The 25350-nt window shown below is 41.7% G+C and overlaps 1 protein-coding gene across 1 annotated transcript in view; it reads left to right on the top strand.

Moving 5' to 3' along the window:
• megf10 (multiple EGF-like-domains 10) overlaps nucleotides 1-25350 on the top strand; it is a 176877-nt gene that overhangs the window by 42339 nt on the left and 109188 nt on the right. Inside the window, exons 4-5 of the mRNA XM_059973847.1 lie at nucleotides 1737-1837; nucleotides 9599-9691. Coding sequence (XP_059829830.1) covers nucleotides 1737-1837; nucleotides 9599-9691 — 194 coding nt within the window. The remainder of the gene's footprint in view (nucleotides 1-1736; nucleotides 1838-9598; nucleotides 9692-25350) is intronic.

Here is a 25350-nt window from a genome sequence, read left to right on the forward strand (position 1 = left end):
TTAAAAAAAATACTCATTGATTCCTTTATGAAGTCGTCCATGAATTTCCAATATACATATCTGGCAGCAGGCAAGTCCACTTAGCTGAGGAATTTCCACTGGAAAATGCTACTATTGACACTGATAATTTCTCTTGTTCTTGTCAAATGGACAGCCAAGTTATCAATGGCTTGTTCAGAGAAGCTTCAAGCCCTAACCCCTTGTTTTTTCTTCACTCCATCTGACCCCTTGAGCCGGTATCATTCTCTGGAGTCAAAACTATGCTGTGATCTAACTCCACACACTTGCTTTTCCCATAACTCTTAATTTTTTACAGTTTTAAAATCCGGAGTTGTAAGTGTACCTACTCCCTGTGAATGGAAACATTTTATAACTTTATTTCTGAAAGACATGTTCAGACTTGGAATTATTGCAGAGTCTCCCTGACCAATCTTTCTACCTAATTATTTTTAAACAATATACAGCCTCATCATCTCTAAGTGCAGAGAGTGTAATTCCGGTTTCTGTAACCCCTCCTCGGTAATGATCATTCTGGTATACCAACACTGCACTGATCCCATGGCCAGTTTACATCTCCTGATTTTCATTGCCCTGAATTAAACAGCTACTAAGATGATAATTATGAATTTGAGATTTGGTCATATTGACTCTAAAGTTCCTGCAAACATAGAAGAGGAATGTACATTAGAAGAATTTAACTTTTGATGTTGTTCTCAGCTGAAAGCAATGTCTAGACATTCAAACATGGGGTTAAGGATCCTTGAGTTTTTCATTCATAGACTATGATGTCAAACCAATGTAATGTTGATCCTGTATGGAATAAATTGTCTTGTATGGTGAACGTTAACAATTAATGTACTTTGTATTGTGAATTTCATGAATAAAATATACTTTTGAAAGTTAAAATAAAAAACAGTATGCAGACTGTGGCTAGCAGTTCTGAAGGGAGTGGCCATGATTCAGCCAGTCTTAGATAAACGCTGGACTTGCAGAGTCTCTGAAAGTCATTTTCTGAACTGAGTGAGGGATGCCAGGGTTGGAAATCCATTTCTCTGATTCGCTGACATTCGGACCCAGCGTGGGGCTGAGAACACTAATTTTCTTGCAGATTCTTGGCTTGGGGAATTAAATGGTATTAGGCAAGTTATTTATATTTTTATTCACTTCAATGTTTTAAGTGGATTTTCAATTAACTTTCTTTTAAGAATTAATGAAATATATTATTTTCATTCCTTCTGGAGATCTTAACTGTTTCTTGATGTTAACAGCTTTAAAAGAAGCCAAGTTTTTGCTCTCAGCCTTGGCTCCTGGGGAAGGATGCCAGAGTGTTTGGAGGTGGGGCCTTGTGGTCGGCATCCTGAGGCCTACTCACAGCTCTGGTCTGCTTCTCACAGCAAAGAAGTAAGGGCTGGATTAGATCCAGTGTGATTCAGCAATATATTTACATTTTTGGGTTACATAAAGCTTATTTTAATCCTCCTTCCATTTTGAGTCATGACCAATTAGACAAGGTGTGACTAATGTCAAAGTTGAATCTATTGTCACATGTGCAAGTACATGAAGCACAGGCGCAATGAGAAATTTACTTGCAGCAGCATCCTGGGACAAAGCATCAGATAAACAGCATTCCTGAGCAAAACAAATTATACACAATCTTTACGAGGAAGAACACATTCAGGACAAAAAAAAATGCCCATTTTAGTGCCAAATGTCCCACCTTGGTCCTTGTCTTTTAGGATAAGCTATCGTACCGCATACAGACGTGGGGAGAAAACTATGTACCGCCGTCATTCTCAGTGCTGTCCAGGATTCTATGAAAGTTCTGATATCTGTGTCCGTAAGTAACACATTTATTTGCAAACTGTTTGGATTGATTATTTTTTTTATTGACGTACAGCACTGAGTAGACCTTTCTGAGTCCTTCGAGCTGTGCCACTCACCAATCACCCAGTTTAACCCTAGCCTAATCACAGTCCAAGTTACAATGACCAATTAACCTACCAACCAGTACCACTTTGGACTGAGGGAAGAAAACAGAGCAATTGGAGGTAACCCACTCGGTTACAGGCAGTGGCAGGAGTTGAACCTGGCTCTCTGGTGCTGTAAAGTGTTGTGCTAACCACTATGCTAGAGTGACTCCCTGCTGATCAGAGTGAGACCCATAACACGATGAAAACAGGTATCTCCACGGTCTCCTCTGTTTGCACCACCTACTCTGAATCGAGAGCATCACAATGTTACAGTTAGTAGAGCTGTGGCCTCGATTCCAGTGAGTCAGGTTCAAACCTGACTCCTGTACTGTCCTTATGGGTTATATGTTTATTTAGTTATTTACCACTACAGCACGGAGTAGGCCCTTGCAGCTCTTTGAGCCACGCTGCCCCAGCGACCCCTAACAAACCTGATTTAACCTTAACCTAACATTTATAATGACTAATTAACCTATCCAGTACGTCGTTGGACTATATGAGGGAACCGGAGGACCTGGAGAAAGCCCCTGTATTCCACGGGGAGGATGAACAGAGTCTCCATACAAAACAGAACCAGAATTGAACACCAGAGTGCCTGAACTGTAATAGTGTCACACTGACCATTACGCTATCGTGTTACGTGCATTCTCCCTGTAATCATAAGGGTTTCCTCCTAAGTGCTCTGATTTGTTCCCACATTACAAAGACCGCAGGTGGGTGAGATACTTGGCCAATGTTGGTAGAATCTGGAGTGAGTTTACGGGAATGATGGGGCAATCGATTTTATGGAATAGAATTACTCTTGACCTGAGATGAATTGTGTGAGTTGAAATTGCCATCCTTTATTAGGAATTGTGGGAATACAGAATTCTGATCGTGAAGTCCAAGTAAAATGCAGTCTGTTCAGATTTATTTTGATGGGATCATATCTGAGCAGAAAACTCTGAAGCCAGAGCATGGTTCATTGCTAAAAGAATACAATTCTCACTATTTTAAAGCTGAAAAATTAGTTGAGTTGTACTTTAATATCCATATCAAAATATTTCACCTTTCCAGGAAGCAATCTCACTTCAGCCAGTAGTATATGAAAATCTAGCACAAAATATCAGGAAATGTTTCACTGTGTGGAGGTGCTGTCTTTCAAATGGGGCATCACAGCTGATTCTACAAGAATTATTATTATTATTATCTGAGTTCTTCAGTCAGAGGGTGGTGAATCTGTGGAATTCATTGTCACAGTCCGCTGTGGCGTCAAGTTGCTGATGGATTTAAGGCAGGCTTTGATAGGTAAGGGTTATGGGCAGAAGGCAGGAGAATGAGGTTGGAAAGATGAACAGTGATTGAATGGCAAAGCAGAGTCAATGAGCTGAAGGGACTAACTCTGTTCCTATAAACTAATGGTCTTATACACACAATGAATGCTGTGTTTTCTATTTGTCATAAGAGTCGTTTGCCAGAGAAATTGGCCCTTCATCCTATAATGTTCATCTTGACATTGCATCCCTGCAAGCTAATCCCATTTGCCCGTGTTAGGTCTGTGGCCTTCTGTGCCTTGTAATGCAAGATTTTGTTTCAAAAGCGCTTCAGCACTCTTGAAGAACTTTGGATTCTTGTGTGTGGTGGGGCGAGGGGAGGCAGATTGGAAGACAACTCTGTCATTTTTAAATTTTAAAAACTATTGATGATTAGTTTTGTTTTTGTAATCAGGGATAATTAATTGTTTTACTATAATCAATGAAAAGGCTATTCTCTCCACATCACAGTATTTATTCTGGGTGATGAACTTCCCTGCCTTCTGAGTTTTGCAGTTTCCTATTGTTCTGTATTCAATACAATTTGAGTAATTGTGTGTGTGTGTATGTGTGTGTGTGTGTGTGTGTGTGTGTGTGTGTGTGTGTGTGTGTGTGTATGTGTATATGTGTGTGTGTATATATATATATATATATATATATATATATATATATGTATGTATGTGTGTATGTATATATACACACACACACACACACTGTTTGATTAAGTTGGTTTAAATAATTAATTACAGGTTACACATGCAAAAAAACATTAATTGCGTATGTCACCGCGCTACCATGTGATATGTGTGTGCCTTGCTTATAGTAAAATAAAGTTTCACCTGTATTCCCAAACTCCCCATGCCTTTATTTGAATTAATTTAATGTTTTGAAGTTACAAAACATAGCACCTACAGTATTGTAGCTTTCTCATGCAGTCAGCTCTGCTTCACCAAAAAGACATTCAGGCGATTGAAACAACATCAGTATGTGAGCTGATTCTTTTCTGTCAGGTTTGATGAGCTATTAATCAGAAAACAAAATGCTTCTGACCAGCTGATAGAGCAGCAAGCACTCAGGCTGATTTATCTTCCTTCAGCCCTTTAGTGACTATTATTGGTTCACTGCATACGTTTGTGTGAAATGCAAAAGCTGGGAAAATGGTGGACACCTGACTTAAAGCCAAATAAAGCAAAAACGGAGTGTTTTCCATTGAATTGGTACTTCAGTCCGTAGGAAGCAGGTTGCAGGAAAAGCTTGGGTTAACGTGGAGAAATGCCAATGTGAAAATAGGTTTAAAATTGGAGGAGGTCGGGAGGGCTGTCAGGATCTGTGGAGGGAAACAGTTCAGGTTTAGGTTCAGACCATACAGCTGCACTGGAAGGATAGAGGAGAGGTGGGGTGGGGCAAGAGCTGGCTAGTGATAGGTGAGGAGGGGTGATGGACAGATTGAGGAGGAAAGAGTTGAAATACTGGGAAGAAGGCTGGGAGGCAATAGATGAAGCTGACAAAGGGCTGCAGATGATAGAATCTGATAGGAAAGGAAGATGGAACGTGGAACCGAATTGGGGTTGCTTCCATCGGAACTGGCGGATTGGGAATTAGATGAAGAGCTGAAAGCCAGGACACTTTGAGTGCAGGTACGGGAAGTGCCAGCCCAGGCAGAATGGACAAAATTTACCCTCACTCCCTCTTCTTCCCACCCCACCCCACCCCTCCCATTGTGCCATGACGTTGATAAGGAGAGGATTTCAATGGAAGCAGGAACATTCCATATCTTGAGACCCTCCACTGGTTGGGGTTGACTATGGATGCTGCATCCGTACTGTCTACATGATAGACAAGCAAGTACACAAGCCAGGGCAGAACAATATGGAGAGCAAGTTATAATGCCCATGCATCAGGCTCCCCCTCTCCACACAGCCGATGAATCCAAAAGAACGGCAGAGACCGATCCAATGTGTCACCAGCGGCATTGCAGGAGTTTCCAGTCAGCGTTGAACTCAATGGAGGACTGCCTTAGGGGCTCCAGCTCTGGAATTTCTTCAGGGTTTGCTCCTGAAGCTTTCCGCATGAGTGGGTATAGCCGCAAGGCCCCGTAAGTTTGAGATTAATTTTCCTTGTCACAGATGAGGTGCCGACCAAGGCTGATGAGTCCTGTCTGCCTGAAATTCCACATCAGACTGACGGGAAAAATCAGAGGAGGGATGGGGGATAAACCTCCTTGCAGCATGTGTTTTTAAGATTTGGAATGCATTGACTGATCAGGTAAAGAATACAAATTCAATAGTGACTTTGGAAGAATACTTTGAACGATCAAGCAGGTGGTAGGTGGTCTCTTTCAAAGCACCAGTGCAGGCAGCGGCTTGAATAGCCTTGCTCTGACCTATATCGCTCTTTCTACAAATGATTCGAATTGTGTAATAGCCTGAAGCTATCTCAATATGATAAGTTTTAAATTTAAGGACCTTTGCCTTTTAAAAGATGTGCTTAACATCTCGTACCATGAAATCGGTAAAACACTGCAACCTTTGTTTCACTCCATGACTCGGTATGTTTCTGATCAAACGTTACAGTAAAGTACAAAGCGATTAAAACATGTGATCCTGGAGACCATAGCCTTTGATTTTTGTTTCTGGCTGCTGATTATAGAGAGTAATTCATTTTCAACAACACTTCAGTTTGAAATAATGCTTTTAATTGTTGTCATATGAATAATAACTGACCATAAAGAAGTTATGATGTTCAGTGCTCAGTATTGTAGCTTTGCTTATTTTGATCCCAGTGATATTTGGATCATCATCCTGACTGAGGCAAACGTTTATCCCAGTGTTTATTGTACTAATATTCCAGAATAACCATGCAATATTGACTCAGTGAATTGCACTGTATTCTCTGCCCAACCCTGCCTGGCACTGCAGAAACACTTTTTCTTGTTGCATTTATATGTAGAGGAACATTCTGCCCAGATTTTTGATTTAAGCTCAGTGTCAAGGGGCAGGCCTCCAAGAAGACCACAGCTTTGTCATAGGTTTAGGATGCTTGCATGCCGCAATGACCCAGAGAGCTATGCTGGCTGGAGTCAGGGCTTTATGCTTTGGCTCCTGGTAGGGTCACCCACGACAAACAGGTCAAAGGGTAAAGGCTAGACTAAGGGTGATCCACTGCTCCTCCAAGGTTAGGCTCAGGACTAATAACCCCGAGTGGTAAAATAAAATAGTTATAGAAGCAGCAATGAAGAATCCTTGTGACAGTGTTCCTGAGACTCCACTCGGGATTTGTGCGACTGACAGTAGCGAAGATCGGGAGGATACCACTGACATGATGTAGGAAGCCCTGAACGCTGTCAGAGATGGAGGACCTTCATTGCTGCCCTATACACTAATGGTGTAATGGACAGTAAGTAAGTCAGTCAAGGGACAGCTCCTGTGGCCTGTGCTCTGATGCTGCCTGTGTAAATTTCTCCCTGTGACTGCATGTGTTTTTCTGGGTGCTCCAGTTTCCCCTCTCGTTGTAACACCGTGCAGGTTGGAAGTTTACCAAGTTGTGCATAGTGAAAGCTGAGCAGAATATAGGGAAAACAAAATGGACTAGTGTAAGACGAGGTGCTTGATTGACAGATGTCCTGAAGGACCTGCTTCTTTGTCCTATCCCTCTCTGATTCTATAAAGGTTTTGTAATCTCAAAACAGATCAGCAGGTCAATGCCAATAAATGCTCCTCCCACCCCTTGTCACCTCATCCTGTTAGCATCCCTCCAGCCCTTTCTGTCTCGTGGTTTTATCAAGTTACCCCCCCCCCCCGCCCCCAATCGCAGAGGTTTCAAGAAAATAACCTCTCCCTCAACGTTTCAAGAACAAAGGAGCTGGTTGTGGACTACAGGAGGAATGGAGACAGGCTAACCCCTATTGATATCAGTGGATCTGCTGTTGAGAGGGTGAACAGCTTTAATTTCCTCAGCATCCACATCACTGAAGATCTCACGTGGTCTGTACCTGCCGGCTGTGTGGTGAAAAAGGTACAACAGTTCCTCTTTCACCTCAGATGGTTGAGCAAGTTTGTTATGGGCCCCCAAATCCTAAGAACTTTCTACAGGGACACAATTGAGAGCATCCTGACTGGCTGTATCACTGCCTGGTATGGGAACTGTACTTCCCTCAATCGCAAGACTCTGTAGAGAGTGGTGCGGACAGCCTAGCACATCTGTACATGTGAACTTCCCACTATTCAGGACATTTACAAAGGCAGGTGTGCAAAAAGGGCCCAAAAGATCATTGTGGACCCAAGTTAGCCCAACCACAAACTGTTCCCCCTGCTACTATCCAGGAAACAGTACCGCAGCATGAAACCCAGGACCAACAGTCTCTGAGACAGCTTCCTCCACCAGACCATTAGACTGATTAATTCTTGCTGATACAATTATATTTCTATGTTATATTGACTGTCCTGTTGTACATACTATTTATTATAAATTACTATAAATTGCACATTTAGATGGAGACGAAATGTAAAGATTTTTACTCCTCGTGTATATGAAGGATGTCAGTAATAAAGTCAATTCAAATGCATCTTTGCCATTCAGCTCAATCACTTCCTGCAAGCATGAGTTTCATATTTTTATTAGCTTCAAATAAAGATGTAAAGATCAAGTAAACTAATTTCAAGTAAAGATCTTTTCACCCTAGTATTTGATTTCCGAGTGACCAACCATCTTATACAAATGGCCAACATGTTTGACCACTTGCATAACTTCCAGATCCACTTTGCCAGACAGATTTTAAACTACTCCAGTAGTCGCCTCATTGCCCCGTTTGTCTTCTCATCACCTTTTCTCCTCATTGATTCTCTGGGAATGTTTCACATGCTGAATCCCCACATCCTGTCCTCTAGATGTTATTTTCCTTACCCCCTCACCCACAATTATTTAGCCAATTTGTAAAAATGAACTTTAATTCAGATACTTTGAGAACATTTCTGTGAATGTACAAACTCCTTATGGGCAGCAGTGGGAATTGAAAGCATTGTGCCAACCACTATGCTACCATGCCAATAAACATGAGGGAATAAGAAATAGAAGCATATGTTTGCAGGGTTAAATAAGGAAGGGCCATCTGGAGCCCAACACCATAATTATTTTGTAATACTTCCTTTTGAATGAAAAAACACCTTTATATAAATTTTGCTGTATTAATATTATTACCTTAGTATGTCTAACATGAACATTTCTGCAAGGATTTTATTGATCAGCAAAAATGGTCATATAATTCAGCACTTTCACATAACATTCAACTAAAATGCTTTAAAAACAATTTACATGAATCTCATTTTTGTTTTTGAGTTGTGCAACTTTGCAAGGGTTATCAGCATTTGATTCATGTTAAACTATGTTGATCAAAACTTGGCAGGGCTTCATGCAAGTACTTAAATCCTTTTTATAAAGAAGTTCTCAGAAAATCAATTTATCCTCCTCAGACTTGAGTTCGGAATGAGGTTGTATTTTTGTTGCAGGAACTGGAAGCAGAATTTTCATGGTTGTATAATCAGAGCTATGAACTAAGATTGTTTGCTGTCAGTCCTGATGTCATTGAGTATGATCAAGGCAAAGGTCCTGAACAGCTGGAGATCATGTTATCACGTCAGAAAATTGAGTACTTCCACTCAAGTGAGTATCTCCAGTCTAGGTGAGATAGAAACCATGACAATAAACCTCAGGTGGACATAGGAGGTATCATGGCACTATGCGTTATCCCACAGAGTCCAGGAGTAGTTTTCACCCCTCAACTACTGGCCTTGAAATAGATCATTATATAATGTTGTGTGAACATTGCTGCGATTGGATCTCCTTTCTTCTTTCCCATTTTCCTTTCTTTCATCCTCCCCTTCCCTACTACATTCTTTCCTTCTGTCTTTCAGTAATCAAATTAACTTTCCATTCTCGCATTACAACAATGACTACACTTCAAAAATCAATGACTCTTAAGTACTTTAAGATTCATTGAGGAGACACATTTCACTGCATGTTTCAATACACATATGATCAATAAATGAAACTGATTCTGAAATCTGAACTCGGTGTTCTCCTTGAACCTTTCTTCAGCCTCCCTCCCTTCCCATTAAATATTGTAAATACTGACTTAGACTTGAGAACTTAGGGTGTAAAACTCTGTAGCTGAGACGTGTTAGACCACAACAAGCTGCAGAAGCCATTGCGTTCAAATGAACGGACTCCTCGAGCAGCAGCACAGATCTGAGCTGACAGGCTGCAGCTGTTGTTGCAAGTCGCTAACTTCAAGTTTTCTTTCTCTCCCATTTTGTTTCCTCGCATGTCTGACACGAACAGCTCACTGTGCTGAGAAGTGTGTCCATGGAAGATGTGTTGCTCCCAATACTTGTCAGTGTGAACCAGGCTGGGGAGGACCAAACTGTTCCAGTGGTAAGTTCTCACCTGCTTCTGTCAATCTTGGCATTTTTCAGAGTAATATCTTTTCTCTAATGAACAACACCCGTTGATCTTTAATTTTGCATTGCTGAAGCATAGGATGGAGCTTGTAAGTAACGGGTGCATGGTAACTGCCATGATAATGGTGTGTTGTACTGTAGTGCAACTCCGATAATCTGGCTTGTTGTAGAACTGAACCAAATGATTTTCTAGACTTATAGGTATTATTCCTTTTGGTATCCAATATATTTTAAATTTTTCTTTAAAAAAGTTATGCTGTTTCAACTTTCCTGGTAACCAAAAGTTTCAAGGTCAACACACATCGTATGCTGGAATATACAGCAACCAAGAGACCACTGGAGCTCAGGATTGATGCAGGGTTTTGACCTGAAATGTCATCAATTCTTTTGCTCCCACAGATGCTTTTAGACCTGATAACCTCCTTCAGCAAATTGTTTGTTGCTTTAAGTTTCAAGGGAGCTTCAGAAATAAGATACTGAGAGAGCATAGGAACTGGTACTGCGGTGAGTTGGAACAGAATGGGGAAACTGGCGCCCCCGCCAGCTGGATTTGAAGTGTGGCAAACGTCATCCGGTGACTAAGATGCCAAACCACTGGGATTTCTAAGTGGTCGGGTAGCAGATTATTAGAAGTTTATTATCATTAGTTCAGGTGGTAAATCTCCATTATTGCTGGTTGATTTATGACATTTTATCTGCTCTGTACTGAACCTATATCTGGCTCTCAGTCTCTTCCAATATTTTAACCAAACCCCTAAATTTGTGCCATAATTCCTCATTGCAGTATACCATGGTCAGTACGTAAGATTGTATTACTTCAAATGGAACTTTGTAATGCAATGTCTATCAATCTCTTTGGTCAAAAAGAACAGCTAAAATGCTTATGTTTCAGGTGGTAAATTGTTCCTAGAGATAAAAATAACAACCAGTCGAAGACCATTTTAATCCTTCTGTCACTTAGTAAAAGTGTCAGCAATGCTTGTTAGCCCTTTCACCTCTGGTTCGCACTTTAAGAGTAAGATGCTAACAAAGGTATATTCTGTCCTAAGCCTCCGAATATGGTGGAGGTCTTCTGATATCCTGGTGAGCACTTCTTCCCGAAGTAACATCATAAAAGCAGATTGGTTGATCACTATGGGACTTTACAAGTTTCTGATGAGCAATTGTGACTAACTTCATTCGCTGCAGAGCCCTTTGGGATATTCTGCATATGAGGTAAAAGGCACTGTCGAAGTGCAGGACTCTCTTTTCTTGCTAATCGATCACTTCTGATCCAGCCTTCCAATCACTGTCTATCAGTCACTGAGGTCCCAGTTACTCTGTTGCCTTCGCTGTACTAAATGCACTATTGTCAACTCATGCTCTCAACACACTACTAAATTCATCAACCAGCCACTGGTGGTTGTGGAGGCCAAGTCTTTTAAGGCAGAGGTTGATAGATTTTTGATTCATCGGGACAAGAAGGGACATGTGGAGAAGGCATGAGAATAGGGCTAGGGGGGGGAAATGGATCCACCAGACTCAATGGGCCAAATGGCCTATTTCTGCTCCTATGTCTTATGGTCTGTATCTTACTGGAAAAATTATGAGCTATGCGACTCTATCAAGGACAGGACAAGGCAGTGTATACTCTAAGAGCAAGTGCTGGTAAGAATTTACTCAGATTTGGAAAGTACATTTCGTTCAGTTTTCAAAGTCAATGAAAAGACCGTTATCTTATTATTCATCATCATTATAAGCTGTGTGTACCTTTGATTATTGCATGACATTGAAGGTTCAGAGATGAATATTTATATAAAAACTTGGGACTAGTGATAGCTCTAGGTGTTTTTATTTCCATTTTGAAGCATTTAACTGAAATGATTCCCCAGAGTGTGTGCTAAATTGGGGATGCTATGATGCATATTTGATGAAATATGCTTTTGAAATTTGCCTTGATTGAAGAAAACACTTAGTGGCCACTTTATTAGGTATGGGAGTGGAACCTGGTGTTGTCTTCTGCTGCTGTAGCCCATCACTTCAAGGATCGATGTGTTGTTCTTTTAGAGATGTTCTCCTGGACACCAGAGTTGTAACACATAGTTATTTGAGTTATTGTCACCTTCCTGTCAGCTTGACTCAGTCCAGCCATTCTTCTCTGACCTCTTTCATTAGCAAGGCATTGTTGCCTACAGTACTACCACTCACTGATGTTTTCTTTTGTTTTTTTTTGCACCATTCTCTGCAAACTCTAGAGACAGTTGTGCCAGAAAATCCTAAGAGATCAGCAGATTCAGAGATGCTCGAGCCATCTTGTCTGGCACCAACACTCATTCTACAATTAAAGTCACTTAGATCACATTCCTTCCCCATTCTGATGCTTGGTCCGAACAACAACTGAATTTCTTGACCATGTCTGCGTGCTCTTACGCATTGAGTTGCTGCCACATGATTGGCTGATTAAAATATTTGTATTAATGAGTCGGTGTACAGGAGTGCCTAAAGAAAGTTGCAACTGCTTGTATATGTTTAAACATTGCATAAGTAGGGAAAGTAACAGAATACATACTTCTGCTCCTGTAATTCCAGCTTTGATGCTGTGAGATGGTGCTTAGATAGGTTAAGTATCTTCCCAATCTGAATTAAAATGGCTATGCCTTTTGAAACTGCAGTCAAGAAGTTCCCAAAATGCATGTTTGATATGGATGTTGAAGTTGCTATGACATTCAAAACTTCAGCTATTGGCCCCAGGTGTTGCATTACAGACTTATAATACATTCAGTTTTCAATCATTTGTCATGTGGTACGTATGTAAAGCCAGAGGCATAGAAATAAAAGTGGGGAACACTAATAAACTTAACAGACCAGGCAGCGTCTGTGGAAAGGACAACATAGTTAATGCTTCAGGTCAAAGAACCTAAATAGGAAAGAGAAATGAGTCATTTTAGGTTGCAGAAAGTGTGTAGTGGAAAGGAGCCAGAAACATGCGTGATAGAATGAGGCTGAGATTGGCAGGAAGGGAACTTTTCGAAGTCAATCTGTCAATGGATTAATGGGGGCAGTTGGAAAATTAATAAAAGCTATGAGAACATGAAATATTGCAGAAGGCAGGGCTGCAGGGCATGCCCAGAGGGTCAGGTTCTGCCAACGGCGAGAGGAATACTGAGCCAAGTCTTTCCTCCTTTCTTCCCATGCACCTTAGCCAAGCGTGCTTCAGAAACGGGCACAAACTGGCAAAGGAGTTGCTTACATTAACCACGTTGTCAATGATGGATCATGCTCGGCTCTGAATAGCATTTACGAAGTTATTTTTCATATCAAATAAACTTTATTCATAATAAAAATATTATTTACATGACTTCACTGTGAAATGCCTTTTCATTCCTACATTCATAGTCAAGGCATTAAGTAGTCTTTTATTACACTTTTGAAAAACAGTAGAATTGTTGCCACTCATGTGGTCTCCCACCCCTCGGATCATACACTACAACAATAATTGAACGCTTCCCCACCCACCCTGTCCATCAGCTTTCCCGGGATCTTTCTCTACTGAGCCCTTGCAGTGACTGCACCAAGCTTCAGTACATCCCTCAGCACGAACTCCTGCAGCTGGGGATGTGCAAGTCCGCAGCACACCTCACTAGGCATCTTTATGTTCAGGCAGATCAAAGGGCATCTTTCACCAAAGTGATGATCAGCCAGCATTACTTGCGATGAACCATGATGCAGGTCCTTGCATCATTCTCCACATCCTCTTCACAAATAGTTACGGAGGAAGATATGACTGGCTCATAGGTTGAGATCTTGAACTGGGGCAGAGCAAATTTTAGAGCTATTAGACGGGATCTTGCAGTGGTTGATATGGGTGAGATGTTTTTTTTGTGTGGGGGGGGTGGAAAGAGCGTCTGCCAAGTTGGAGGCCTTTACAATTGTGATGTGAAGAGTTCAGGGGTCTGGATGTTCTTATCAGGGTAAATGGCAAGGCTGGGCAGGTTTTTTGTGCAATGGATGGTGAGAGATATTCAGGCTCTGGTTAAGAAAAAGGGGAAGACAAACATTGTGTAGAAGCAATTGGGAACTAGTAAATTTCTTGATACTACGATAAATGTGGGAGAGAAGTTAGGTGGGCAAAAAGAGGATATGAGAAGGATCTGGCAGGCAAGGTGAGGCAAAATCCTGAGATTTCTTAAATATATTGAGAATGAAAGGATGCTTAGGGATAGAATAGGTCTCCCTAAAGGTCAGCATGGCCCACTGTATGTGTGACCTAAAGAAATGGGTGAGATCTTTAATGCAGATTTCTCCAACCTTTTACTATGGAGATAACTGTGGAAGCTAAGGATGAGGGCAAAATGAGTGTTGTTGTCTTGGACCACATGCAAATTAGCAGGGAAGATATACTTGAGGCATTAAAGTGGATAAGGGCCCAAGGCCTGACCTTATACATTCCTGGGCCTTGTGGGAAATTAGAAAAGAGATCTTCAGCCACAGATGAAGTTCTGGAGTACTGAAGAGTGGCAAATGAGATAGCATTGTTTAAAAAGCATAACAAAACAAGCCTGGAATCTACATGAAAATAAGTCTGCCATCGAAGGTAGGAGGGGATTTTGTAAGATAAGATCTATCAATGGTTGGAGAGACAAGACTGGATTCGGGATGTTCAGCACAGCTTTGTACATGGAAAGTCCTGTTTGACAAATCCTTTGGAGTCTTTCAAGAAGGTAGCCAAGCGGGTAGATGAGGGTAGGGGAATGGATGTTGTTGATATGGATTTTACCAAGGCCTTTGACAATGTCACTCATGGCAGGTTAGTTGGGTGGTTAAAGCACATGGAGCTAGCTGATTGGATGCATAATTGGCTCAGTGGTAGAAAGCAGTGGGTGATGGTTGAGGGCTGTTTCTTAGACTAGAGGCCTATGTCTAATGGTGTGTGATAGGTGCTGTGACCTTTGTTGTTTGTAATTCGAATAAATGATTCGGATGTGACTATAAATGGCATCATTAGTAAGCTGACAAAATGAAAATAGGTGTTGTTGAAGATACTGTAGAAGATTTTGAAATATTACAGAGGGATCTTGATCAGCTCGGTATGTGAGCTGAGGAATGGTAAGTGGCTTTTGATCCAGATAAATGTGAGGTCAGTATAGGGTAGGACTTGTACTGTGAATAGTAGGGCCCTGGGAAGTGTTATGGGAAAATGGTATTAAATGAGGAAGGATGCAGAAGAGACTGACCGATCTGTTGTATGGGCTTAAGGGTCTGAGTTACAAAGCGAAGATATGTAGTCTAATCTTCATTCCCTGGAACATAGGAAATTGAGAGGTGACCTGTTAAGATTGTGAGGGGCACAGGCAGGGTGAGAACACATCTTTTTTTCAAGGAGGAGCTGCTAAAATCAAGTGTGCATAGAATTGAGATCAGAGGCGAGAGATTTAAAAGAGACATCAAGAGCACTTTTTTGACATGGTTGGTAGTGCGTATTTGGAATAAGCTGCCTAAACCCTGGTTGTGGCAGGCCCATTAGCAATGTATAAAAGCCGTCTAAGTAGGTACATGGATAAGAGAGGTTCAGAGAGTAGATGGGACTCGCTTCCTGGCCAACATCGTTGGAATGGATGACTTGGGCCAGAGGGTCTGTTTCCATGCTGCATGAATCCAGGTTCTCTACTTCCAAGCCAACAGCTGCACGATTGTTCATGGATTTTGTAATATGCCGATATATTGTAAACAAGTTGTTAAGGAGATGCTGTTAGCATGTTAATGGATTATTGCAGATCTTTCCTGCATTCTCGTAAAGACTTGGCCTGAGTGAGGAAATGCTATTAAAGGGTCTAACTCTGTTCATCAGCCAACCACATTAGCATTACTTGCTTGAGGAATATTTTAACAACAGAACAGTCAAGGTTTCTGCGGTATCCTTCCTCTATTTGCTGCTTGTCAGCTTGGAGTTATTTTACAAACTGTTCCTGCACTGTGCGTAACTCCAGCTTCAGAGTTACTTCAATGAATGTGAATAATAATTGACTACAGGGGAATGTGTTGTGGTGGGATAGGGTGCAATTGGGGTTGCTGAATGTCTTTGAAATCCATAAAGGGTTTTAACAGAGTAAGTTAGGATAAACTATTTTTCACTGTTGGGAGGCTTGGAACCAAACTGCACAGAATTAGATGATGGAGAAAGGAACTGGAGATAAATAGTATTTTGCATTTCCCTGATTTATATTAATCTGATTTTGAGGGTGGTAGAAGCATATTTAATCTGGTCATTCAAATCAGAAACTGGATAAATACTTGGAAAGGAATCATGGAAAATAAAAGACGGGGACGAGGCAGAGAGTTCTTTCAAAAACACAATGCTATCTCACTCCATGATTCGACAAATTCAGGCTTTAAGTAGCTTTCCAAATAAGGAGGAAAGTATGAAGGAATATTTTGATGTGGGCTCAGTAGAAGCTATGGGTCATTTCAGTAAGCCAAACCCTGCTAGAGAGAAAAGATTATGAAACTAAACAGTGTACCTGGAAAAGTACCCCTGCCTGGAGAGATTATTTGGCACTTTAGATGCCTGCATCCCAAGATTTTTATCTTTCAAAATTAATAGATGGAATATCTTTGGGCTGCTGGGTGATTAAAAAAAAATCAATGGATTGAATATCTGTTCCAAAAAGTAAGGCACACTTGTGCAGTACGAGGGGTGATTGATAAGTTCATGGCCTAAGGTAGAAGGAGTCAATTTTAGAAAACCTAGCAGATTTATTTTTCAATATAGTCCCCTCCTACATTTACACCCTTAGTCCAGTGGTCATGGAGCATTCGGATCTTGGACCTCCAGAAAGTGTCCACAGATGGGTGATTGATAAGTTCTTGGCCCACAGTAGAAGGAGATGGGTTATACAGCTCTCGTTACATGCACGTGCAGTTCAACTCTTTGAGTGATTATGCAGAAAGTTTGAAGTTAATAACTCTTCAGGGGTGATTGATAGGTTTGTGACCTAAAGTAGAAGGATATAAGTTATTCACTTCAAACTTATCAATCACCCCTGCTGTGGACACTTTCTAGAGGTCCAAGATCCGTATGCTCCACGACCGCTGGACTAAGTGTGTAAATGTAGGAGGGGACTACGTTGAAAATAAATGTGCTAGGTTTTCTAAAATTGACTCTTTCTATCTTGGATCACAGACTTATTAATCACCCCTCGTACGTTTCCGGAACATAGGAAGTCCCTCAATTCTTTCCTATCTATGATCTATCTTTAAAGTGCAGCCATTGTACGGTGATAAATGGGGTAACAAATTTGTCACAGACTCAGTTGTACAGCAGAGAAATGGACCCTTCAGTTTATTGAATCTACGTCAACCTTTTTGTCCATCTACAATGACCCCATTGCCCACATTATATCCCGATCCAACTGTTGTCAAGAAGTTGCCAAAAGCAGCAATGCCACGATGACCAAGCAATCCATTTTAGTGATATTGTTTACAGTATAAATATTGATCTGAAAGAACTTGCCTAATTTCAAGAAGCCATGAGATTTTTAGCACCCATCTGAGATGACCGATAAGCTAAGGCTTAATATTTCATCTGAAAGAGATGCCCCTGGACAGTATTACACTCCACTAGTTCTGACAAAGGAAAGTCCAGCCTGGACTACTTAATCAAAATGCCAGAAGTAATACTGTAAGCTTTGTCCTCAGAGGTTTTACTGACTGCAAATTGCCATTAAGTTGCAGAGAAATTATTGAAGAAAGCTGGTTGAGAAACTTCAAATGATAGTGCCAACAAGGAGTTCATTTCACTATTGAAATGACCTCTCCAGACATATTTCTGATGGGGGTGTTTGGGATTTCTGCCAAGATGTTTGTATGGTTTCCAAGCCTATTTTTTTTAATATTTGGAAAGTCATGTTGGAAAATGAAACATAGATTCTCTTGTGATTTCTGTCAGGTATCCCTCTTGGCTGGCTAGTCCTGTGGAAATAATACCTTGGATTCTGTTCACTAAAATAATTCTGTCTTTCTCTGGGAATAGTTTATAGGCAATAATGTAGGCTTGCAACTTAGTTTATTAAATATATAGAAGCCAATAGTTTTGCAAACCAATTTGCAAAAATTAGCAGGAAACTGGAAGATTCGGAGGTTTAAAAAAAAAGATGGAAACTGAGAAAGTACAAATGAGAGAAATATGAAGGTAAGATGGCCAATAATGTGAAAGAGGATACCAGAAGTTTTCCTTTGCAATGTATTAAAAAGTAAAAGAGAGTCAAGAATAGACAACAGACTGCTGGAAAATTACACTGGAGAAGTAGTAATGGGGAGCAAAACATACATGGCAAACAGAATAAGTACTTTGCATCTGTCTTCATTATGGAAGACACCAGCAACATGCATTAAATTTGAGAGTTAGGAGGCAGAAGGAAGTATGGTTGCTATTACTGAGAAGAATGTACTTCGGAAGCTGCAAAGTTTGAACGTGAATAAGTCACCTGAACCAGATGACCTACACCTCCAGGGTTTTGAAAAGGTGCCCTCTTCTCATTGTTGCCATCAGGAAGGAGATATGAAGCCTGGAAAGATATTCAGTGATTCAGGAACAGCTTCTTCCCCTCTACCATCTGATTCCTAAATGGACATTGAACTCACTCCTGCACTTTTTAAAAATTATTTCTGCTTTTGCACTGTTTTTAATTTAACTATTGTGTGTGTGTGTGTGTGTGTGTGTGTGTGTGTGTGTGTGTGTGTGTGTGTACATATACATATATATATACACACACACTTAATGGAATTGATTTACTTATTTTTCTATATTCTCATGTATTGCATTGTACTGCTGCTGCTAAGTTAACAAATTTCATGACATATGTTGGTGATTATTAAACCTGATTCTGAGATTGTAGATGTATTAGTGATCTTTTGAGAATCACTAGATTTTGAATGTTTCTAGAGTATTGGAAAATTGCAAATGTCCCTTCACTTTTAGCTTGACTTCAGTGATTGATAAGATTTTACAGTCTACTATTAAGGATACTTTGGGGTACTTGGAAGCCCATGATCAATTTGGTGGCAGTCAGCTTGGTTTCCTTAAGGAGAAATCTTGCCTGGCAAATCCGTTGGAATTCTTTGAGGAAGCAACCAGCAGGATAGACAAAAGAGAGTCAGTGGATTTTGTCTACTTGGGTTTTCAGAAGGATTTTGGCCAGGTGCTACACATGTGGCTGCTAAACATGGTAAAAGCATACTGTGTTAAGGGAAAGCTACTAGCATGGATAGAAGAGTGGTTGACTAGCAGACAACAGAGTGGGAATAAATGGAGCCTTTTCTGATTTGTTGCTGGTGACTAGTGATGTTCTGCAAGGATCAGTGTTGGGATCGCTACTCTTCATGCTATGTCAATGATTTGGATAACGGAATTCATGGTTTTGTGGTAGGTTTGTGGATGATACAGGGATAGGTGGAGGGTCAGGTAGTGTTGAGGAATATGGAGTCTGCAGGGGATATGGATGGATTAAGAGGATGTGCAAAGGAGTACCAAATGGAATGCTGCATAGGGAAGCATAGAGTCTTAAGGTTTGGTAGAATGAATAAAAGTGTAGACTATTTTCTAAATGGTGAGAGAAATCAGAGTGTAAAGAGACTTGGGAGTCAGAGTGTAGGATTCCCTAAAGGTTAACCTGCAGTGGTAAGAAAGGGAAATGCAATGCTGGAATTCATTTCAAGAAGACTAGAATATTAAAGCAGGATGTAATGCTGAGCAACACACACAAACTCAGCAGGCCAAAAAATCCTCCAGCATTTTGTGTGTTGTTTGGATTTCCAGCATCCGCAGATTTTCTCTTGTATGTAATGCTGAGGTATTATAAGGTGTTGGTCAAACCATATTTGTAACATTGTGAGTGGTTTTGGACCCCATACGTAAGCAAGGAAGTGCTGACATTCGAGTGGAAGTTTACAAGACTAATCCTGGGGGTGAAAGGGTTAATGTGCGAGCACTTAATTACTCTTGGCCATTTGATTTCTTAGTGCCTTGAATTTAGAAGGATGGGAGGGATTGGGTTGGGGGGGGACCTCATTGAAACTTATTGAATATTGAAAGGCCTGGATGGAGTAGATAAAGAGGGGATATTTCCAGTAGTGGGAGAGCATAGAACCAAACAACACAGCCTCAAAATAAAAAAGATCTCGCTTTAGAACAGAGGTGAGGAGGAATTTCTTCAGCCAGCGAGTGGTGACTCTGTCGAACCCATTGCCAAAGTTGGCCGTGGAGGCCGTCAGTAGGTATATTTAAAGCGGAGGGTGATAGTTTCTTGATTAGTAAGAGTATCAAAGGTTACAGGGAGAAGGCAGGAAAAAGGGGGATGAGAGGACATAGTCATTCATGATCGAATGGCAGAGCAGACGCTGGGCTGAATGGCCCTATTCTGCTCCCATGTCTTGTGGTCTGAAACTTTTTGATAAGTGGAGTGATTAAGTTGTCCAGAATAAACACACCACTTACTGTAAGAGGATCATTTAATGTAACACAAGCACAAGCCAACAGGGCATTTTTACAGCATAACAAAGTCCTAATTGAAGAAAAGATTTTAATGATAAAACACAAATTAGAATGTGTTAATGTATTGAAGTTTAATAAAGTTAATAATTCCTAACTTTGGGTGCTGATTCTGGAATGGATACATCTCTTACTGATGGCATGGTGTTGGAAGATTTCACTGCCAGGGGTGTAGTGGACAATGAGGAATACTATCAAAGCTTGAAGTGGGATCTGGATCAGTTGGAAAAATAGGCTGAGAAATGGCCGATGGAGTTTAATGCAAACGATGTGATGTGCCTTACACTTTGGAAGGACCAGCCAGGACTGACATGGTGAGTGGTACAGCACTATAGAGTGTGGTAGCACAGACATATCTGGGAATTCAGATCCATAATTCCTTGGAAGTGGTGTCACAGGTAGATAGGGTCATAAAGGGAGTATTGGATTTCATAAATTAAATACTTATTTTGAAATTGTACAAAATGTTGGTGAGGCCTAATTTGGTGCACTGTGTGCAATTCTGGTCATCTATCTACAGGAAAGATATCAATATGGTTGAAAGCTTGCAGAGAAAATTGGCAAGTATGTTGCCAGGACTTGAGGACCTGAGTTATAGGGAAAGGTTGAATAGTTTACGGCATTATTCCCTGGAGCATAGAAGAATGACAAGAAATTTGATAGAGGTAAACAAAATTATAAGGGGTATAGATATGGTAAATGCAAGCAGGCTTTTTCCACTAACATTGGGTGAGACTAAAACTAGAGGTCATAGGCTAAGGGTGAAAGGTGAAATGGGGAACATGAGGGGGAGCTTCTTCAATCAGAAGAGGTGAGAATGTTGATTGAGTTGCTAGTGGAAGTGGGTTTGATTTCTACATTTGAGAGAAATTTGGACAGGTACATGGACAGGAGGGGTATGGAGGGTGATGGCTCATGAGCAGGTCGATGCGACTGGGCAGCATGGACTCGATGGCCGAAGGTCCTGTTTCTGTACTGTAATATTCAATGACTCTATGCTAACGAGCCACATCCATTGGCTGCCTAAGGGTCGACTGTGTATTTTTATTGTACATTTACCTCCTACGTTAAAGGACTGGGGGTTAGTTGCCTCTCCAGAGACTATTCTTCATACAGGCTGATGCAAGTACAGAACCTGAGAGTGAAGCACAAACAGAGATGCCATCCATTGGGCAGAATGATAAGCTTGCTTTGTCAGGTAGATCTAAATCAGAACCAGAATCAGAATCAGACTTTAATCGCCAAGTACCTGTACACATACAAGGAATTTACTTCCGGCAGATGTTGTCTCTCTGCTTATAACGGATGATAAATATAAATGAAAATATAGATTATACATACAAGTAGTGCAATCCAAGTAATAGTTAGCCAACAGTTAACCAGCAGTTAACTGTTCAGCAAAGTGACCGCAGTAGGGAAAAAACTTCTCCGGTGCCTATTAGTCTTAGTCTGGAGGGATCTGAAGCGCCTACCAGACGGAAGCAGTTCAAACAGTCCATGCGCAGGATGGAAGGAGTCCTTTATGATGTTCCCCGCCCTCTTCTTCAACCTGGAAGAGTACAGGTCCACAATAGAGGGCAGGGAGGCTCCAATGATGCGCTCGGCAGTCTTCACTGTGCACTGTAGTCTGGTTCTATCCTGCTTGGTGGCGGCTCCAAACCACACAGTGATGGAGGTGCACAGGACAGACTCAATGACTGCAGTATAGAACTGCAGCAGCAATTCCTGAGGCAGACCATATTTCCTCAAGAGCCGCAGGAAGTACATCCGCTGCTGGGCCTTCTTCAGGATGGAGCTGATGTTCTGTTCCCACTTCAGATCCTGAGAGATGGTGGTTCCCAGGAACCTGAAGTTCTCCACGGTGGACACAAGGCTGCTGAGGTCTGTGAGGGGGGACATAATGGGGGGATGTCTCCTGAAATCCACCATCATCTCCTTTGTCTTGAGCGTGTTCAGCTCCAGATTGTTCCGACTGCACCAGAGCGCCAGTTGGTCCACCTGCTGTCGATATGCAGACTCATCACTGTTCTGGATGAGTCCGATGATGGTGGTGTCGTCTGCAAACTTCAAAAGCTTCACATAGGGGTTGGAGGAGGTGCAGTCATTGGTGCAGAGGGAGAACAGCAGTGGAGAGAGAACACACCCCTGGGGGACGCCGGTGTTGGTGATTCGAGTATCCGAGGTGACCTGTCCCATCCTTACCTGCTGGCTTCTGTTGGTCAGGAAGCTGTAAATCCATTCGCAGAGGTCAGGTGGCACAGTGAGGTGAGACAATTTGGAGCAGAGGGTATGAGGGACGATGGTGTTAAACGCCGAACTGAAATCCACAAACAGCATCCGAGCATAGGTCCCAGGACGATCCAGATGTTGCAGGATATAGTGCAGTCCCAGGTTGACTGCGTCGTCTCTGACCTATTTGCCCGGTAGGCAAACTGCAGGGGATCCAGCAGGCTGCTGGTGAGGGTCTTCAGGTGGTTCAATACCAAGCGTTCAAAGGATTTCATGACCACAGATGTCAATGCGACAGGTCTGTAGTCATTCAGTCCTGTGATGGTGGGTTTCTTGGGGACTGGGATGATGGTAGAGCACTTGAAGCAAGTCGGAACCTCACTCAGCTCCAGAGATCTATTAAAGAGCTGAGTGAAGATGGGAGCCAGCTGATCAGCACAGGCTCGTAGACAGGAGGGGGAGACCCCATCTGGGCCTGGAGATTTTCGGGTCTGAAGTCGCTGGAACAGTCGACATACTTCTCCTTCGCTGATTCTAAGCTGTGATCTAGGGGGGCTGGGCAGAGATGGTGGGGAGGTGATTGCAGTGATTGGGGGATGAGTGCCATTGAGTGATGGTCGAGGGAAGGCAGGAAGAGAGACCGAAGAGGGAGGAGGGACAGGTGTAAGATGGACCCTCTCAAATCTACAGTAAAAGGTATTAAGGTCGTCAGCCAAAGCTTTGTTAACCTTAGCAGGGGGGGCAGTGCGTCTCCTGTAGCCAGTGACCTCCTGCAGGCCTCTCCACACCGACAATGAGTCGTTAGCTGAGAAATTATTCCTCAACTTTTCGGAGTAGAGCCGCTTGGCCACTCTGATTTCTCTGGTCAGTGCATTTCTGGCCAGCCTGTACAGGGCCCTATTCCCACTCCTGTGGGCATCCTCCTTAGCTTGGCGAAGATGTCTGAGTTTGGGGGTAAACCATGGCTTATTGTTGGCAAAGGTCCGGAAAGTTTTTGTGGGTACACATGCATCCTCACAAAAACTGATGTAGGATGTCACAGCGTCTGTCAGTTCATGTATATTGGTGGCTGCAGCTTCAAAGACACCCCAGTCAGTGGTGTCAAAACAGTTCTGAAGTTGCTGTTTTGCCTCACTGGTCCACTAAGTGACGGGAAGTACTCTTTAATGTTTTGGCCAACATTTACACTTGAACCAAAAGCATCTGAACAGCAGATCAGGTCATCCTCTCATTGTTAATTGTGGAAACTTAAAAATTAGGCTTGTTTCCCACTCCAGAAAAAAATGCATTTCAAATCATCTTTTAAAAGAGCAAAGTTATTTCCCCCCCCCCCCCCAAAACAAATTGGTAAAACTTAAACCAAACCACACTGGGAGATATGCAGTAGAATTAAGCTTGGTATAACGAAGGATTAGGAATTCACAAAGTCCTTTGACAATTGGTAGTCTATTCAAGCTCTCAATCTCGTGGTAGCACTTTATATAATTTTGCACAGAAATGTGTGTACAACACCGAAAATCATAACCTAATTTGCAAGAGTGTGCGAGAAATGTAAATAATAAAAGATTGATTTAATTCTATGCAGATCAAGTGAGATGTATTACAGATGGTCACTTAGAAGAGCTGATAATTCATAGATTCACTTTCTCTACTTAACTGTTTAGCAGGAGTAAGATGTTGTGATATATATTTTTTGCTGGAATAATGCAGTGCAAGGGGAGGGAATGGAATGCTTGGAAAGCTGTTGGGATAATTTGCTTCTCTTCAAACAATGGTTTTGCTGTTTTAACATTAACTGATGCCAGACATGCCTGTGTGCAATGTGATGGACAAGTTCTAATGTCCATTAAAAACATACTCTTTTGACGTGAACATGAAACCGCATATTTTATACCCTTTACCTGAGGGAAACATAAACATTTTGAATTTGTCGAATAAGATTTCCAGCTCCACAGTGATAGAATTACTTTTTATTTGGACACAGCCTTTCGCTTTTTGGGAGTATATTTGGCCCTTTAATTCCAAAGAGGCTTGAGCATTAAGTCCAGGCCATTGCATCACTGAAGGTGCTGGCTTTAGCCAAACCACTATCTGCCTTGTGGATGGATGGAAGAAATCCCATGATACTCTTTTGCTGAAGAGTAGGAGAGTTCTCCCTGATGTTGTGGCCATTGTTTATCTCTTGATGAACATCACTTCAAAGTCAAAGTACATTTAATATGGAAGTAGGTACTCTTTATCCAATCTTGAGATTCGTCTTCTTACAGGCTGCTACAAAACTAAGAAACCTAATAGAACCCATTAAACAAAAGAGGACTTGTCAAACCCCCAAAGTGTAGAGAGAAAAAGGGGAAAAAACAATAAAAGTAAGCAAATAGCGTTCAGAGCTGAAGTTCAGGAGTCCACACTGTGATAGTTGCTGGCCACAGCCACAAGTCGATGCAGAGATAAGTAATCTTCACAGAGCAACAAACTGAAGTTCAGTGCAGAGTCAAACAAAACTTATGGAGCTGTGATTTGAACAGGCCCCAGCAACCTGTCCTTTTCAATCTGGCCTGGCACTTAACTTGTCCAGGCCTTGCTCTCAGATTCAGACCCTGCCACTTCGATACGCTCTTGGGCTGGTGCTACGCCACCTCAATTTACCCCATACCCAACTTTTCCAATTTGGCCCTGTGCTTAAGTCGATCAAACTTCGGGTCTTTCCTCACTCTCAAGTGTAGGTCCGGACCCTGCCGCCTTGACTCAGCATTGCCTCCACTCTCACTTAACGGTCTCTCATCTAATCTTTGTGAGAGATTGCTGTGTACAATTGGCTGCCATGTTTCTTACATTATGACAGTGGCTGTAACTGTAAAGCATTTTGGATTCCTCTGAGG

The sequence above is a fragment of the Hypanus sabinus genome, chromosome 7 (assembly GCF_030144855.1).
Source record: "Hypanus sabinus isolate sHypSab1 chromosome 7, sHypSab1.hap1, whole genome shotgun sequence".
NCBI lineage: Eukaryota > Metazoa > Chordata > Chondrichthyes > Myliobatiformes > Dasyatidae > Hypanus > Hypanus sabinus.